Source organism: Sinohyriopsis cumingii, chromosome 6 (genome assembly GCF_028554795.1).
Source record: "Sinohyriopsis cumingii isolate HCF-2022 chromosome 6, ASM2855479v2, whole genome shotgun sequence".
Lineage (NCBI taxonomy): Eukaryota > Metazoa > Mollusca > Bivalvia > Unionida > Unionidae > Sinohyriopsis > Sinohyriopsis cumingii.
In genome coordinates, this window is record NC_142966.1 from 2,213,992 (window position 1) to 2,234,446 (window position 20,455).

At 37.8% G+C, this 20,455-nt stretch overlaps 1 protein-coding gene across 1 annotated transcript in view; it reads right to left on the bottom strand.

The window, feature by feature from the left end:
- The window catches only part of LOC149796270 (cGMP-dependent 3',5'-cyclic phosphodiesterase-like), a 322,613-nt gene that overhangs the window by 213,930 nt on the left and 88,228 nt on the right, over positions 1 to 20,455 (bottom strand). The window contains exon 5 of the mRNA XM_089960908.1: positions 11,293 to 11,348. Coding sequence (XP_089817034.1) covers positions 11,293 to 11,348 — 56 coding nt within the window. The remainder of the gene's footprint in view (positions 1 to 11,292; positions 11,349 to 20,455) is intronic.

The window sequence follows — 20,455 nt, forward strand, 5'->3', positions numbered from 1 at the left end:
TTTTTAATTTTTGTTTCCTTGTTCAAAAGTTACTAAACACCTCAGTCCACACAAGGAGTTGGTTGGGGTAATTTGGATCATGTTCTTCTTGAAATTATCATCAAATAAAAGTTGCATCACTGTTAAAAATCTCATTTTCATAAAATATTTCAACAATTTTCAGCTAAATTTTAGTGTTGTCCAGGGTTTTCCAGCCTACCCTGGATAAAGAGTGGAATATTAGTCCAAATGCTCCAGCATTTTCCATGCTAGAATTGTCCAGGGTTTTCCAGCCTACCCTGGACATAGGCTGGAATATTAGTCCAAATACTCCAGCATTTTCCATGCTAGAATTGTCCAGCGTTTTCCATGCTAGAATTGTCCAGGGTTTTCCAGCCTACCCTGGACATAGGCTGGAATATTAGTCCAAATACTCCAGCGTTTTCCATGCTAGAATTGTCCAGCATTTTCCATGCTAGAATTGTCCAGGGTTTTCCAGCCTACCCTGGACATAGCCTGGAATATTAGTCCAAATACTCCAGCGTTTTCCATGCTGAATTTTCCAGCGTTTTCCATGCTAGAATTGTCCAGGTTTTCCAGCCTACCCTGGACATAGCCTGGAATATTAGTCCAAATACTCCAGTGTTTTCCATGCTAGGATTGTCCAGCATTTTCCATGCAAGAATTGTTCAGGGTTTTCCAGCCTACCATGGACAGAGGCTGGAATATTAGTCCAAATACTCCAGCGTTTTCCATGCTAGAATTTTCCATCGTTTTCCATCGTTTTTCATGGAATATGATGGAAAATCTACAGCCGGGTTGTTATACTCTCCTTAAAAGGGCCTCAAGGGAGAATAGTCCTTGACTAATGAGCCACCTTCTATAAATAAAGCATTATTATTATTATTATTATTATTCACTCATAATAACGAGTATATAGATGTATCTAGAGTTAAATAACTCTACCTAACCAAACTTACGGCACTGTGGCCTAAGCTTATCAATTACGTGACTACATTTTGGGCTGTCCATTCATTACACCCTCAATATCTTTGACTATACCATATATACTCTCGTAGAAATCAATGATTTTTTTTACAACAAATTTTGCTGATGAAGAGTATGTGTCATCTAATAAGCATGACATGCAAAAGATTTAATAAATCTGACCTTAGTATGTAAAGGCAACACTTTCCTTATTCTCCCAGTTCAGGGTCTTTTAAGAAAACTGTGAAGATGTTAATTCTGATCTTAACCCCTTAGCTTGTAAAAGTAGGACCTGCTTTGCTCATGCTGCAAATTTGCTACCATGAAGAGTCCTATACATGCATTCAGCTGACAGGGAGTATATTATAACTTCCTTTGTTCATGCTGAACAATCGATCTGTTCAGATGCAGCAATCCTTACTGACATTTCACAGACTGTATGATCAAAAGGAACCCCAACTCCACATAAATAATGGTTCATGTTTCTGATAGTCAGTGTTCTGTCATTTACTGTACTAAATACAAGTGTATTATCAGTTACTAAGTATCCTGTCACTTAAATATCATATATTATTAAATGCTACAGTACAATTCTATGGTCATAAAAAAGTAACAGAAATGAGAGAGAAGCAATAGCTTTGTAAAATTCAACAAATAATTTATTTCCCTTGTTTACAAAGAGAAAATGTATTTAAAAAAAGGAACTTATGATATTGCGAATTAAATCCCAAATAATCCTAGAATTACAGAACAAGTCCTAATAATTAAGTCTGAATAAACTAGTGGAAATCCAAATTAAATCCAATGCTGAAGGTGTTGATGTGTCTCTGGTGGCCTCTATAATGCTCATGTGCCAACAGCTTTTTGTTGAATCACAAAAATAAAATCCAAGAATTAAATTCTTATCTGAAATTTCACTATAAATTTAAGTTTCTATTTCCAAGAATATTATTTTTGAAGAGCACTTTGTATTTCCAGAGAAGAATCACTTTAATTAAATAATTTGAATAAATAAATTCCAGCCCAAATGAACTTCTGGACAATTGATTCTGCTAAGATCTTCAAGCACAAATGACTGATTTTCAGATAAACAAGATTTATATTTAAATTAACACATAAAGAAAGACCCCCTATAAGGGTCAAAAGTACATTGTTCTAAAAGAATCTCAGTTATAATTACAAAGTTCATCACCAAGATCGCAATAAAACATGATAATCATCACATAGTCTAGCTATAAAAAAATAATAAAAAAACAGCTTAAGAAAATTATCTCGCCCTGTGAATTTTTTATATATCAAAACTCACCGATTTTGGACAAGGTCAGCAACTAGATAGAATGTTTCATTATAATAGCATATAACGAAATTTAAAAAATTTAAAACACCTATAAACATACCATGCAATATACATAACAGCTAAACTCAGTAGTTAAACTAAATGGAGAAAATACAACACAATGGAGAATTAACCAGAAAGTTATAGACTTTGCAAAGAAACATAACCATTGTGCTATGGAATGAAAATCTGGTGTTTCAGAGAAATATGTATAGGACTGGCTTAAGAAAAGGTTATTCATAGCTGATATTGCCAAACATCCAAACAAAAATTCAAGTACATGTAATGGAGAGCCAAACATAAAATGGGAGTATAGAATGGGAGTTTAGTTTCAGCAAATGGATTCTGAAGTGGTGTCAAAATGGACATGAAGTGACTAGAAATGCTGCTAGATTGAAGGTCCTTTAATTGTGCTGCCATGGCTACCGGTGGAGAATCATTTAAATCATCAGCTGGATGGTGACATCACAGACTTGCACTTAAACAATCACAAACCCAGAAATTACCTCTTGATGTTTAGGAAAAGTTGATAGTTTTCAATGTAGGAGGGCATGTAAACTAATTTTACTGAATTGATGTAATACTTACCAGATGCTAAATAGCTGGTGCTTTTGGGTTCAAAATACCCAAACCATATGGATGAGAATTCATCCTCCTATTAGAGTGAACAAGATGATTCCAGAACACAATGGCTTGCCCCTGGGAAACACCATACTTTTGATGGTCATGCATACTCCCTATATTCTTTCATAGGGAACAGATTAATGTAGCGGAACATCAGTGTGGGCTTGGAGGAGGGAACCTGGCAGAAGCAATAGGTTAGTATTACATCCTTAAAATTAATTTTACTCATCCCAAAAACAACCTTTTAACTCTTTAATACATTAACCCCTAGCGACGACTTTATGGGGCTGGAGGTAGTAGCCTGCCGCCGAGCTCTGTAGCGTCATGGTCATGCATGATACACTAATGTGGCTTGTATTATAGAAAGGTAGACAGATGTAGCTCTACAATGATACCAAATAATCAGGAATATCTAGTTGCACTACAAAATACAGATAGAAAAACTGCATTTTTTGGACCTGACTTTTTTTACGCAAAATTCACCCATGGTCGGAATCCCATTTTGTGTCTGATTTTAGACTTTTTGGTCTCAGATCTAAGGCACACCAGTATCGACTGCAAGCAGACAGATGAGCCTTTGCAAAAAGTACGATAAGATGGGCATTTGGAGTAAAGAGTGGTCTCCATACAAAAATAATGGCTCCGTTTAGCAAAAAAAAAAACAAAAAAAAAAACTTTTACCCTTCTGCTCATGCGCGAGTCTAATAGCCAACGAAAAACAATGTTTCTAACACAACTATGCAGTATGTTATTGAAAGATGACCGGGGATTTGGTGTTTTCGAGTCTATTCAGAAATAGCTTTCAAAATGTGTTTCCTACTTGATTTTCAGGCAAAAATGGCAAAAACCTCCAGGGGTTAATGTGTTAACTGCTTAGGGGCTGCTTTAGTGGCTCACTTATCTGCCTAGCTGCTGGGGTCACAACTGCAGCTAACCTGTGGGAGGAGTATCAGAGCATAATCTTGGCCTTCAGCCAAATGATAAGTTTGAGCTGATTATTTGGGGATATGGGCCAACTGATTTCAGTTATTTTCCTTATAACTGACTGTTTTGTATATAAAACCATGCATATATAAAAGCTATAACTTCCTTCTGTCTGTGTGATTCTCTTATCCCACTGACTTCCATAAGCCTAATATAAAAACTCCTTAAACTGAACATAGAAGACACTCACTGTAACACTACAATTTGTCTGACATTATTTTATATATTTATAGTTCAGATCTGTGTAATTATTTACAAATGTTTAAATGGTCATTATGTTCTATCAGTTCTTAATTTCTTATTGGTGATACATGTATTTGTAAAAGCAGTTTTGTTTTACACAAAGACAAACATCACACTGCTTGCAAATTAAGGACACCTCATGCTGCATCTTTTTTCAAACTTCATCATCATGCTTCTCTTTCCTCCACAGTGTTCCAACACTATTAGTTTCAGCCACAATTCTTTGATTTAATGCCAGGGGAAAATTATTTAGAATTTTTTTCTTCTATTCCAAAACACAAGTCCAATGGTTTCAATGAACTCTGCCCTGCAGATCAAATTGATCTCTTATCCACACTGCAATGTCTTAATCATCTGATTCTGTCTCTATTTCTGACAGAGTGGACAGAGATGATAATTAGATGTCACTGCTAACACTTAGTAATTTAATATCATCAATTTCGTCCTCTGAACACCTAAAACACTACAATTCCAAATCGCTAACAAAAACCATTGTTTCTACTGTCAGCAACCGTCTGTATTAACTATAACATAACAAAATTCCAAAAATCCCCATATTTAGTAGCCATATTTAGTATATGATGTCTTTCAAGGAAGAACCATCATTTGTAAACTATTTTGATAGGATGAATGTTCTTTTCTTGCCCAATGCTGACAAATCAGATCATCTGTAACATGAACACAGTGGAACAATCCATCACTGAGGTCTAAGGCACATAACAGGTAAGTGGATACAACCTTTATGGTGGATAGCAGTGCTTGTTTACAAGTGGACTTATGAGTCACTGCAGAGGCAAGGCACATGTATACAGCAGATATACACAACAGTGGTAGGGAATGAGTCAATATAAGTAATACCATGCCTAACAGTTGTTACTGCATAGCTGAATTTGTGAGTTCTGTGTGAGGCTGATGATCCCACAAACTTAAAACAAAATATAAATGCAAGGAATACTCACCCCAATTTAAAAGTAGATTATTGCTTAATGGAATCTGCTTGGGACACTTTCTGAGCAACAATAATTGGGCTCAGCAGGAAGATGCCTTCACTATGATGAGCTAACAAGAGAAGGTAAAAGGAGGAGAAAGTAGTGCGAGAACACCAAATTGTGGCTTTCATCACATCCTCCAAAGATGAATGAGTTCAGTAAGCCCATGAGGTAGCAATGACTTAAACCTCATGGGCTTCAATTTTCATGAAAGACATATCCCTACTGGTAAGCAAATGGTAAGCTCTCTTAAAAGGTAATGTAATCCACCTAGAGATGATGGAAGCTGAAAAATCAGTTGAACCTAGAATGGAGAAGAAAAGACATTTCCCACCCTTTCTTCCTCCTTTAAAGGCTGTCGAATAAAAATGTAAATATAATAGTCTATCTTAATCATACCTAGCAAAGACATGGCTGAGACTGGAGATTTCAATCAGGAGTGGAACAACCAAAGCTGGTCTTTTGCTAAAATACATGGTTGGGAAAGGAGAGAAACTGACTCATTATTCCCACTGAACCTGATTGACATATGACTGCTCTATGGATAGGGTATAAAGCTCACTCCTTCATCTTGCAGTGCTAAGGCAAGCAGGAAGGCTGTTTTAAGGGTCAGTTTCTCAAAGAAAACTTCATTCAGAGGCATTACGAGGGGGAATTAATAGACCAAAAGACACATGAAAGATTCCATTTGGCATTTGGGAGTGAGGCACTGGTCTTTGCAGCTCAAAATCAGGGGGAATTAATAGACCAAAAGACACATGAAAGATTCCATTTGGCATTTGGGAGTGAGGCACTGGTCTTTGCAGCTCAAAATCAGGTCTGCTATGTGAGAATCTGTCCCAATGGCAGGATTTCTCTCAAATTTCCATGTTGGAAATGGCTGAGTCCCTAAAGTTGGAACAGGGAGTCTGCCACAAATTGGAAAAGTGACCATTCCATGAGAAATATCTCCTCTTATTTTGGCAGACTCTCTGCCAAAATATATTTTGCCAGGAAACCCAATGGGTATTTCCTTCTGATGTTGGTCAGCAAAGGAGGTTCCAAATCTCTTTGCAGAGAGAATGTGCATGTGTGCCTCCTTGTCTCCAATGGAGCAGCAATCTATTATTTGGTGGATGAACACCTAAAAACAGATTCTTCCCAGGACCCAAAATCATGAAGAATCTGTCCTTCCAAGCTCTAGATGAGTGCCACACTCTGAATCTGACAAATCTGCAAACAGGTAGCAGCTGGGTTCAGTGCGTGCATGGGGACTCTGGCTAGAATCCAGTCCCAATTTGTCCAACAAAACAGATAATGGTGGAAATCCCAACCCAGCAAAATCAGAACACAAATGCAGTCTTCCTAGGGGAACCATGTCTGCTACAGAGTTCAAGGTTCCCATCAGAGAAAAAAGGGCAAACCAACAACATGGTCTTTACTTGTCATGCCTCCAACAGGGACAGGATTTTGTCTACTCTGTCCCAAGGAAAACAAACTAGTCTAGTCCTCTGTTCATGAGTAAACTAGAGAAGAAATGAGCTCCTATTTCTCTGGATTTGGTAGAAGGCTAAGCCAGGTCACTATGGACTAACACCTACTGACCTTAAATGGACAGCAACTACCCTGGAAAAAGCTCTGGACTAGAGACTAGGCTGAACAGTTAAGTTCAAATTTGAAGACTTCCTATCCAAGCGAAAACCATAGTGCTTCCTATGTAGAGGAAAGATAGGGATGTGAAGGCACAAATCCTGCAGATCAACCCAGTCTCTAGATCTTATGTCATTCCTGACTGAGGCTGTGGTCTCCATGTTGATTGGTTCTGGCACCAACAGGAACAAATGGAAGAAAAACACTCTGCAAGAGGGGAAACAAGTCGCAAGGGCTGTTCACAGCTGTCCTTGGGAAATGGGGAATATCCCATGAACTTCCTCCCTGGGCCTTTGAGGTATGTCCTTTTAGAGTCAGCTTGCTAACAAGAGAGCTCTGTGTTTCTGGCTGTGTAGCTTTCAAAATCTTAGCTGATGAACCCTGAGGGCATCCAGGATGATCTCACTTCTTGGCCAGTTTTGAAGATCCAGCAGCAGCTGCAAATGACCAATGTTGGTCATTCAAATCCTGAGTAGTTATGGAGGGCATGAGCCATCAAAAGGTTCTTACTGTATCCAACTAAGATCTTGCAAGTATACAGAGCTAACAAGGCCATGAACATGGACAAAACATTTGTCTAGAAGTTTCTGCCACTGCTCCCAATAAACAATGAAGTCATTGGTGGTAGATCCCTCTTTCAGCAGACTGAATGAGGCTGATGAAAAGAGTACAGCCTGTGAACTTCAGCATCCATGGTGGGAGGTTTGGTGGGTTAAGATAGGATATGGACCTTATAGTTTGAATCAGCTACCTGAGGTCACACTCTATGGGAGGGGATTGTCTAGCCAAGTCTTGGTCTTTGCTAAACCTATGAAAGGGCTCCTTAATTGTGACTGAACAAAAAAGGAACATGAGATCTAGTTGCAAGTTTGCCCCTGAAATGTTTTCCAAACTTGAGAATTTTAGAATCACCAGAACCTGATGGTCTGGGACACAGATCACGGGGCAATTATTGAAAGACCAGCTCTATTCCTCCTCTGACACCTTAGCTGACAGGTGAGAGGATGGTGTACCACCTCTGCTTGTTCTGTTCAACTCATATCTGGACTCTCTTCTTATTGGGAAGCTTGACACCATCACAAACATGGGGCACTGTGGACTGGACAGGCACTGCTCCCCACTTATCAGGGGAGCAAAACTTCCAGCCTTCTTTGAGCTGTACAAGGGGACAAAACGCACTCTCTACCCTTTTCTGGACAAAAGAAGGTGCTGCTCCTCTGTGAGAGGATAGTCTGACTCTCTATCTTAGTGAAAAAGAGAGAGTGCTGCTCCTCCCTCTAGAGAAGGTGCAACTCACTCTCTGCCCTCACAACCAACCCTCCACCCATTTATAACCTCCCTTACGAGGGTCCCACAAGCCCTAAGAATCGCTGGAGAGACATCAGTAATCTTACTCTAAGACCTGATGGACACTGAAAATGAGAATTTGAAAGACCACCGACTGCAGAAAGGACAATCATCTGTCCTCTCACAGCAAGTGCAACATAAACAAGTGGGGTGCATGTCCCCATGAGGACTTCTTATGACCAAACTTCCCCATGCCCTGCTTAGACCTTGTTCCTAGCTGAATTGATTTTATTTACAAAAACATCTATGCAACGAAAAGTAATACAAGAAATGCAAGGACTCTGTCTACCCTAATTATAACTTAACAAGGAGTCACCTACCAGAGATTTCTCACTAATGCATACATTTATTCATTTATTTTTATAACCATGACAAAATAAGCAAGCAATGCTAGGCCCAGAATAAAATAAAATACTAAATAAAGATGTTAATCCGGTCTTAAAACAATAACATGGGGCTACTATAATATGCAATAAAAGAGTAGGTACAATTCCTATTATAAAAGGAAGCAATCAAGGACAGCTATCCAAAACTAAACTAATGCTTAAATGGATACAATTTGCTTTTTCAAATTATTTCCCTGGGACAAAGTTCAAACCTGACCTTTACAACAATTTTATGTTATACAACCTTCAGGATCTGAGGAAGTGCTTTATTTATGAATGGTCTGTGAGTACCATTATTTAAAATTACAAGTAACATTTAGCTGCTCAAATTGCATGACTTATTATCGCCAAGAGGATATTGCAACATCATGTGTCCATTACATCTCCACCAACACCAATGGTGAAATTTCACTAAATATGTTTTGGGGAGCTACGCATACCTGTCAACTTTTCAAAAGCCAAGTTGGAATACTCAAAATAAAACCAACAAGATTAGGACCTAAAATAAGGTTTTTCTCATGGCAATTTTTAGGTGTCATTTTGACTAAATATTGTCCATTTTCGACAAAATACAACAAAACATTAAATCCAAATGATACTGCCAAACCATTCTGGTTTTACTTTACACAGATACTGCACCCGTATCAATCACTTCAAATCATACTTATCAGGTGAGCTTTTATCTAGCTTGTGTTTCAGTATTTTGAAAATGTTTAAAATGCTGATCAATGCCATAAACAAACACTCCGCAATGTGCCAATTATTCTTTCACTTTAACACACTATTCAAATTACCCAAGCCCACTAATGAATAATTATTTTGCATTTAACCTTAATTTAAAGATAAATGTTAACGAAACTGTCTTTAATGACACAATGCAACTTACTTAAATCTATTGTACTTACCCACTTGTCATGTAGTTTATGTCACCTGATAAGTGTGCTTTGTAATTACATCACAACAATATAAACAGGTTATAAAATAGAACATGGCTCTTATGGACTTCATATGATATAGCCATTTATGTAAGAATTGTTCTGGAAAAATGAAAACTGGCAGGCATAATGTAATAATTGTGTGTTCTGCGCAAAAATCAGGAAATATTATGTGACCAGGCGGTAGGTGTGGAATGAATCCAAAATTGGGAGTAATTTTTTGTTCCATCATGATTGTTGATTCGTATGGTTATGTCGCTCTTCTGATAAAATTCTGCCAGATGTATGTCATCCATGGTTACCATACCTGGAGTACTGAGAGGGGGTCAAAGGTAAAAATTGCAATTAAAATTTATTTCAAATAACTAAATAAACTTAAAACCAGAAATAACAACAGGTATATCCATTTAATATAGGACAGAACTTGCATAAAAATCCCCTGGATCACTGTCAGGAGGGTGGTGGGCAGTACCAGGTTGTGGAGTGGAGGTTTTAAACATGCAGTATAAAGAGTGGGCTTACAATAGCAAGCCACCACAGCTTCTCCAGTTAAGTATTTGCAAATATATGCATTAACATGCCTGAAACAGACTGACAAATCCTGTGGTTACTATAAGGGACTTGTGGGAAGAGAAGGCAGGTGTTTTCTAGGCACTTCTGTGTCTCACAAATGTGGAAATCAAGAACTAGATGGCAGTAACTATACAGGAAAGTTTGAATTTAACGTGGACAAATTAAATGAAATTTTTTAAAAGAGTACATATTGTGGAGTTTTATTCCATGGATTTTAAACTTTTTACCGAGAGATCAGTAATAATGGTACATTTTTTAACACTGTGAGTTCATTGTTTTGGGGTTTGTTTTCAAAGACCCAATGGAAAATGATTCTTCTGAAAACCAATCCATGAATTTAAATACTTACATCCGGTCTTCTTTTTGCAAAACTACTCAAACTGATGACCACAGAATTAAATGAATTTACAGTATATTCTTTCCTTAAGTCTATTAAACTTTACCACGTGAACAGCAACCACGTAACACTTTGCACTTTAAATGTTAACCTTACCACAGGAGACTTTGCACCTTTAGTCTTTTAACTTGCCACAAGAACAGCAAGAACAGGAGACTTTTGTCCATTAAGTATGTTAAACTTACAAGAACAGCAAGCACAAGAGACTTTGTCCTTTAAGGATGTTAAACTTACAAGAACAGCAAGCACAGGAGACTTTGCACCTTAAGTCTGTTAAACTAACCACAAGAACAGCAAGCACAGGAGACTTTTGTCAATTAAGTCTGTTAAACTTACCACAAGAACAGGAGACTTTGTCCTTTAAGACAGTTAAATTACATGAACAGGAGACTTTGTCCTTTAAGTCTGTTAAACTTACCACAAGAACAGGGGACTTTGTCCTTAAAGTCTGTTAAACTTACCACAAGCACAGGAGACTCTGCACCTTAAATCTGTTAAACTTATGACAAGAACAGGACACTGTCTTTTAAGTCTGTTAAACTTACTACAAGAACAGGAGACTTTGTCCTTTAAGTCTGTTAAACTTACTATAAGAACAGGAGACTTTGTCTTTTAAGTCTGTTAAACTTACCACAAGAACAGGAGACTTTGTCCTTTAAGACTGTTAAACTTACTACAAGAACAGCAGACTTTGTCTTTTAAGTCTGTTAAACTTACCACAAGAACAGGAGACTTTGTCATTTGAGTCTGTTAAACTTACTACAAGAACAGGAGACTGTCCTTTAAGTCTGTTAAACTTACTACAAGAACAGGAGACTGTCCTTTAAGTCTGTTAAACTTACCACAAGAACAGGAGACTGTCCTTTAAGTCTGTTAAACTTACCACAAGAACAGCAAGCACAGGAGAGTTTGCATCTTTTTGTACAGGAAGACATGAAACTAGAAGAAGAAAAAAAACAATGACTTGGATGAGGACAAATGTAGATAATGACAAAATATTTAATGGCAAAGTAATATGTACACTAAATTAGAAGTGAAATGATATACCTATGTCATGTATCAATACGAGTCTCAATACACTTCCTATGATAAGAAACAATATTGATATAAATGTCAACATATTGGTCTTTTTATCTTTACAATGTCAGTCAGTGGTATGGTGGTGCCATTTTATAAGTGCTGAGATTTTGGTTCTATTTCCAATATGCAGATTACAGACATAGACTTGTCATCTGTTCATACGCCATTCTCATCCTTGACAAGATAAAGAATTTTCTTTTTAAAACAGACTTTATGGTAGTTGTCAGCACTTTCACTTCAACCATTTCATCCATTTAGGCTGTTCCATTTGATTGGATGCTGGACTCATCTTAATCACCATACTCTTTGCTTTGAATTGCATGAATGCTTGAAAAACATCTTAATATAGGATGAAAAGATCAGAGCTGGATATTTATTGAGGAGTCAATTTTACCTAATCCCTCACAAAGTAAATCAAGTCTGAAGGACTTCATATACTAATTTTGTGAGTGATTATGTAACAATTTACATTTCAATACATACCCAACCATCCTTTAATCCTTATAATCTGAATCTCCTTCATTTCTGCTTCATATCAGTAGATGTCATTAAGTATTCAAATTTTGGTAGCTTGTAGTTTTCTTTCATCAGCATCTTCACTTTGCCAGTAAACATAGCCCCAACATCACAAGCTAAGGGCTGTCGACTCATATAGTTGTTGTTGTTGTTGTTGTGGGGTTTAACGCCATTTTGCAGCACATGATAGGCTATACATGGCGGCCAGTATTAATGGTGGAGGAAGAACCAGAGAAAACCCCGGAAAGAACCACCGACCCACGAGAAGCTACTGGCAAGCTTTCTCACATACCCACATTGGCTGAATCTTAGACTTGAACCGCCGCAGACAGAGGTGAGATGGCAGTGATCCGTAACGAAGAGCGCTTTAGACCACTCGGCCACTCGGGGCCCCCGACTCATATAGTATTATAAGATATAATATTAGAGTGGGTAATGGCAGTGATATAAGGAACATTTGTCACTCTTAATGATTTTTAAAAACAAACATCCTCTTGTCTTTTTTTTCTTTATTACCCAACATTAAGGTAATAAGCCTGTGTCTGGCACATATTGTTGTATCATTCGCTGTTCTTGCTTTCTACGTATTTTGATCTTTCAAAACTAAAATTGTGTCAATTTTTAGTAAGATCACCTGTTTGTCATATGACCCTAACCTTTAATAACAGCTGGTGGAAAATACTATTGAACCAAAATGTAAAAGCCTACCATATCTTTTGTTTGACAAAACAGGTTAGTGTTGGAATGAAGGAAGATATGTACCTTGTTTTAACTTCTAATTGGTGATGATAATCAGAAGATTAAAAATTTTAATCCGAAATCACATGGGTTGGGTCTTGTCTGTGTTATTATTATGTTGTACGGCATTCAAACAAATGAAGCTTTACAGAAAATGACCTGGAAACTGGGAACCAAGGTAGTCCACAGCATATACTGATGAGTAAAAGTTCCAGATCAGTATCACATGACAACATATATCCAATCACATTGCAGACAACTTGGTCCATTCATAACTATTGTAATTACTAGCAATCTGGATGGCTATGCAGCAATTTCTTCAAAACAGTTGAATCTGTGTAATTCCCTTATGCAAGCAATAACCAAATCCATCATTTTGTACTTCCTGCAGATGCAAAACTCCCACAGCCCTTAAGGCATTCAATTATCAGTATAAAAGGAAAACTACTGACAAACACTCACTCCCCAGCAAGAAATTAAAACAAGGTGACTAATACTCATATGATTTAAAATTTGCCCTCCCCCCTTTCAGATTCAGTGTTACAGGGTTTTTTGTATCCCTTCAGCACATTCAGTCACTGATTACGTTTATCAACATACTTCCTCATGCATGGTTTAAGAACTGAACAGAAAAGCTAATTTTGCATGAAATTCATCTGTTTACTTTGTACCTCCTTCGCTGGAGCTTGCATGCTAATACTTTCAGTATGTCACATAGTGAATTAGCTACAATGAATGATTTTCGATAGTTATTGTTTACTCTGAAATAGAATTAAAAAATTGCAACCACTTAGAATCATGGGTGTCTGCAGGAATTTTTCAAAAAATGGAATGAGCCTTGAAAGTGATAACAATAAGGTCAAGGGGAGAGGCAAGCAGTCAGATTTTGATGGTTTAATATTTCAGGAGTTTGCTTAAATCTTTCTGTACCAATTTGTCAGATGCCAATGATCAGAACTGAATGGAACATACTTCAATGCATTACACAATGGCAAACAAACCTTCAAATTCGATCTAAACAGATGAGATAAAAAGCAACAGAGAAATGTCCTGTAAAAGTAGTTATTAAATGATGAGTAATTTCAATCACACATGGGAACAACTGCAAAATGTCTACTTTAGGTTGATAAATGTTAATGGTGGCTGAAAATGCTTACAGGATAAAATAATTAGCATGGAATCAGCAAAGTGGGTAATGGGGAGGCAGATTTTGAAATGCACATTAGTTAGTCACCTTGTGCATATTTGTAGAAGGTGAATAGGTATTGTCAATAGTATTTCTTTCTACTAATAAAAATAAGTGCTTTGCCTGTAACGTCTGTATGAAATCTCAATTTAAACAATAAAAAGGTGAATGACTAATAATTATTCATGACTGATGAAGATTAAAGTAACTTGTCTAGGGTAAGTATCATTTTGTATCGATTCTTCACCTCTTGCACTGACATGTGTATCCATATGGCAAAAGCATAGATGAATCATTTCACCCCTATCACAAATATGTCCATATGACACAATCTGGTCATGGCAATATGATGCAATCAAAGTATAAAGTCTGAAATCAAAAAAGGGAAGCCATAACTCTGTAAAATTTTGCTGGACAGTAAACACACTTAGATTTTCAAAATGTAAAGGCTGGGGCTGAAATCTTTTTTATCCCTGGGTTAGAGACTTTTTAATGTATTGTACTGCAACAGCTCATAGTGTACCTAGAAAGTGTTCCATAATAAAGTAGCACATTTAATTTTGTATGTGTACTGGATGCCATGACTGTACAGTTGTATTAATATAAACCTTTATCCTGCTAGATGAGTTAATATGGCAAACACTTTAGATTTATTTTCCACCATATACCAATCATGCATGCAACTCAGCCAATAGTTTATGTTTATGAAGAAACAAAAAACAACAAAGAAAAGGAAAATTTATTTCAACAGCACCACAAAAAATAAAGTTACGTGAAACTAAAAATAATGGGAAAAATAGAGAACAAATCACAGGGCAGAGAAATTATCTGACTTGCTCCAATATAGAGAATTTTCTGAACAATCATCTGAAAGTTGACAGTAATCTTGAAATATCCATTGAAGAAGAAAAAGATGTGATGGAATATGAATGACAATAAAGTGAAAAAAACCAAGTAAAAAATAGGTTAGTGGACATCAAGGAGAGAACCCATATCTACAAGAGGTAGCTTATGTTTTCAGTACAAGGACAAGCAATGAATTTAGACCCAAAACCAAATGAATTCAATACTGTGTTGAAAGCTGTCTTTATTCTGTGGGAATTCACACAGTGAATGTCATGAAATCATCGGGGTTATGAGCTCCAATAATGTGCCCAACTTTGGGTCATGAACCATATGAACACTATCGTTGCAACAAGGAGGGCAAACTAGCCCTGATAACTAAAATGACTGCTCTGCAGCCCCATGACATGAGCTGTAACAATATGCTCAATCCAGGCATCACTAGAAATAGTAGCAGTGTTTCCGACAAGAACAAAACCCTTTTGCATATCTATGATGATCTCTTAATGATAATGGCATAGTGGCACTGACCAGTGAACTGAAGGATGGTGCCAATGTGCACATAGTGCCAAAATAAAAGGAAAATTGTTAATCCAAGTCCGACTCTACTTACAGGAGCCTTCAAATGCAAGGGATCACCCTAAATTAATGGAAAAACTACAAAACCATTGTTAGTAGCTAAAACTATGAGCTGACCATCACTCTGGATTAGCTTACTGATCAACCACATGACCTATGCATCATTTTGTGGGGTCCCTAAGGGTACAAAAGCTTATATATGGATTAATGGATCAATACTGCCTTACCTGAAAGATTAAAAGCAAAATGTAACCAAACTATTTCAAATAACCCCCTCTAAAATCAGTCAGTCAAATACTGCCAATGAGTATCAATGATATATGCACTGACAAAGCTCTCACTACCCAAGGGATCCCTCTGATTGAATTCTGCCTAGCTGCTAGATTTACAGGATAATGGTGATTGTTCTACTTAAAAGCTGTTGGTGACTACCTAGATATGAAACAGGGGATACTAGTGATCCCAACCTGTATGCTGTAGTACACTACCTAGCTATGAAGCAGAAGGGAATAACAGTGATCCCAACCTGTATGCTGTAGGGGACTACCTAGCTATGAAAAAGAGGGGATACCAGTGACCCCAACCTGTATGCTGTAGAACACTACCTAGCGATGAAGCAGACAAATATAAGTGATCCCAACCTGTATGCTGTAGGGGACTACCTAGCTATGAAGTATAGGGGGATACTAGTGATCCCAACGTGTATGCTGTAGTACACTACCTAGCTATGAAGCAGACAAATATAAGTGATCCCAACCTGTATGCTGTAGGGGACTACCTAACTATGAAGTATAGGGGGATACTAGTGATCCCAACATGTATGCTGTAGTACACTACCTAGCTATGAAGCAGAGGGGGATAACAGTGATCCCAAACTGTATGCTGTTGGGAACTACCTAGCTATGTAGCAGAGGGGGATACTATAGTCTGAACATACCTACCCATTTGTTTGTACCCCATTACCAATTCAGTTCATTTATTGATTTATAATTTAAAACCTGATGCTATGTGGTACTGTAACACGGTTATTGTCTGCACATTTCATTCCAAATGGATGTTTTCAGTGTAAAAGATGCCCTGTTTGCCAGTCATTTTCAGTTCCTGGACAAGTCCATTTTCAGTGAAGGGGTGTATGCACAACTACATATGTATGTACATAGAAGGAAAATACTATGTCATCTGCTTCTAATATTTACAATGTCAAATCAAGCAAAGGAAAAGAATGACAATTACCAGTTTGCCTTTCACATGGATTTAACAGGCAGTGTAAATTCTATGTACATGTATGCAAGGATATAACTCTAAGCTCTCAACATCCTGATAATTTACGGAATTATCCGGCAGTTACCAAACAGGATGAACTATGTCCCAATGTTGTCTGAGAAAATTAACTTGCCCATAGTGTACACAACATGGTCCCCGGTTAGTATGGCAAGTCCATTAAAAATGAAAGGCACATAGAAAGCCAGTGTTAGGGCCACACTGGTCAGATTCAGGTTAGAAATTATAAATCAATGAATGAACTGACTAAGTTCTGTGACCATTTTATCAAATTAACGATTTCCATTACTGAAAACAGTAGGGGGTAAAACAAACGGGGAGGTATAGTCAGATTATAGTGATCCCAACCTTTATACACTGCAGTAAACTACCTCACTAGAAGCAGATGGGGATACTAGTGACCCCTACCTGAATGCTGCAGAGCACTACCTTGCTATGAAGCAAAGGGGGATACTAGTGATCCCTACCTGTATGCTGTAGTAACTACCTGGCTATGTAGCAGACAGGGATACTAGTGATCCCCATCTGTATGCTGTAGGGGACTTTTTTTTACCCAAATTTGCCCGTGGTCGGAATCTGATTTTGTGTCCAGATTTTAGACTTTTTGGTCTCAGATCTAAGGCAAACTGGTATGAACTGCAAACAGACAGATGAGCCTTTGCAAAAAGTAGGATAAGATGGGCATTTGGAATAAAGAGTGGTCTCCATATAAAAATAATGGCTCCATTTAGCAAAAAAATAACAAAAAACTCCAACTTTTACCCTTCTGCTCATGTGCGAGTCAAATAACCAACGAAAATCGATGTTTCTAACACCACTAGCAGTATTTTATTGAAAGATGACTGGGGATTTGGTGTTTTCGAGTCTATTCAGAAATAGCTTTCAAAATGTGTTTCCTAATCGATTTTTAGGCAAAAATGTCAAAAAGCTCCAGGGGTTAATGTGTTAAAAGTCACTTTTTCATTGCTTATCTCCAACTATGTTTAAATATACATGACTCATCAAACCTCTTATACTGTGATTAAGACTGATTCTGCTGGACGTTTCAGTCTGAATAACAGCTGAGTCCCAAGTTAAATTTTTTGGTGCCATACCTGAGTATTAGAGAGTTTTCAGATCTGAAAGTCCATCACTAAATTTGGTTTCAATCCATCACATCCATCAAAAGTTATTGCATTGGAACTAAATACTTGGTGGAAATGACTTGACAGGACAAAATAAATTTGATGGTTAGACATGGGTTTTGCTATATGTCCCACACAAGTAGCCTAATGTGAGTGGTTCTGAGCTTGAAATCCAGAGACTGCAATGCCAGACTTGTACACTGGGCATCAGGCATGTGTAGAACTGGCATCTTTTTCTTAGATGACAATTGCACCAGGACATCAGCAAGGAAGAGAAGGAGGGCGCTCAACAATACCAACAGGTAAGTATTGCACAAGTAAAATTAGTTTTACTCCTCTGCCCAAAAAATACATTTTAATAGCAGCAATTATGTACCTGTTGCTACTGCGTAGCTAAATTTGTCAGTTGGGGAGGTTGATGCTCTCATTCTTTTAATTATGGTGACAATCCACAATAAGATAATGGCAGCCAAAAATGTTGACACAGCCCTTAGATGGAAGGAAAAGAGGTTGATCTATATATATCCTGACACAGAAAGTTGGGCCCTCACTGGGCACAAGAGTCTATCTGGATCATCATAAGCACAAATTTGACAGAGAGTGGTGATCTCTATGGAGCTAAAGAACATGACTCACTTTTAGCTTAAAATCATCTTTGTCACATGCAAGAAACAAAACTGCAATTACCGTTAAAACGGAGACAACCTGTGTCAGTGGACAAGGTATGAATATTACTGTTTTCTTGCAGACACTAGAATGAGTAAGAATACAGTCTTGAATGTGAGGTCATGAACGGAAGTCTCAAAGATTCTAAGAGATGACTGATCAAAGACCATAAAAGAAGAAAGATTCCATCTGGGCATAAGAAGTATGAAATAAGTCTCTACAGTTTAAAATGCTTGATAAGATCAGCAAGGGGTGAATGTGAACAGATTGCTATGAGAGAATTTAAGTATGGCAGCTCAATAACCCTTTATAGTCAATACTGAAGATCTTTTCTTCTCTAACAGGAACAAAGGAAGGAAATCAGCAAAAGAAGTTACAGAGGGACCACTAAGATCAAAGTGTTTCCTACTGCACCAATTACACCTGGCATCAAAGACCTTTCATGTAGATGCTCTCCTGGTCTGAACAATATTCAGGCTGACAAAATTATCACTTAAGATGAGTCAAGCGTGAAGAAGCAAAACCTGGAAGTTGAGGAGAAGTGATCCCAGTGTCGCAACAGAAGATCCCTCTTGCGAGGTAGAGACCCGGGCTGTTCCATCAACAGGTCTAGAAGGTTGATAAACCACAAGTGCTGGGGGCACAGTGGGGCAATGAGTATGATACGGGCAATGGAAGTTCTGATTTCTTTTAGAACTTGAGGTAGAAGACTCAATCAAGTTACTTTGGTTCAACAATGACTTGGATTTTAATGAAGGGACTGAACTGAATATTGCTGATCAGCCAGTCTTCAAAATACTGGAGAATCTGTGTTTCCAGTAATCAGAGGTATGCCGCTACTACTTTTAGAACACAGGTCAAGATTCTGGGTGCATAAGAGATTCCAAATGGCAGAAATTGTAATTGATAAACTTCCTTGTCTAAGTGAAACAAGAACTATTTATGGTGTGGAGTAAATATCTGGACATACAAATAGACATCCTGAAGGTTGACGGAGACCACCAAATATGATGGACAAATTGCATTTCGGATTGAAAAAATGGTCTCCATCCTGAATGGTTCCTCTGAAAGAAAATGATTTAATGGGGAATGATCGAATATAATGTGAAACTCTCCACTTTTCATGGTAACTAGGAGGATTCGGGAATAGAATGCAAGAGACTGGTTATTTGGGGGACCTCCTGACTGCTCCTTTCTGCAAATGGGTATACATTTCCTCCCACAAAAATTTCACCACACATGGTACTAGTGAAAGAACACAAGGGTCTTTGACAAAAGGGGTTGTTCATGAAACTCAATGCATAGCAGGAGAGAGATTGGACCCTATTGTTTTGCCTCCCCTTGGATTAGATAACTTCCTCTTGAGGGTCTGAAATATCTATTCCTGTTTGCCATGAACCCAACCTGTATTTTGAGGTTGTGTAATAGACTGGGGCTGCATCTGTTTGAAAAACTTGGTGGATGGCCTTGAGGGTAATTTGCATTCCCATGCTGCTTGATTGACTGTGATGGTCCATGAGTGGTTAGGAAGGATCGATGTTGTTGATTCAGCAAGTCTTGAGAAGCCACTGTAAGGTTCAATCCTATGAAGAGGGTCTCAGCTTGAAATGGTGCAGTCTTTAGAAAGTCTTTACTATAGATAAGTAAGATCTTTGACAAGTACAATGTTAAGTCAAGGCAGATACGCAGAAATTACACCAAGAATACCATTGCGAAAGAAACGCATATCTTGATGTCTTGGTCATAGCTTCCAGTCAGGCGGCTGGATTTCTCTCTCAGCATACAAAATGATGTAGCTGAGATGTCAGCATGCAAAGCAATGGTAACAAGTAACTTGGGTGGCACAGTTTCAACTCTGACCTCATTGGAATCAGGAAGGATAAAGATGACATCACTGACTAGCTTACTTTCAACTGGTGATTGCATGGACATCAGTCAGAAAACTGTACCATGTCCCATAATTCAAAGTGGTGATGGATGATGTGACACATGTAGCCTACAAATCTGATGTGACCTGGTGAGGACATGAGCTG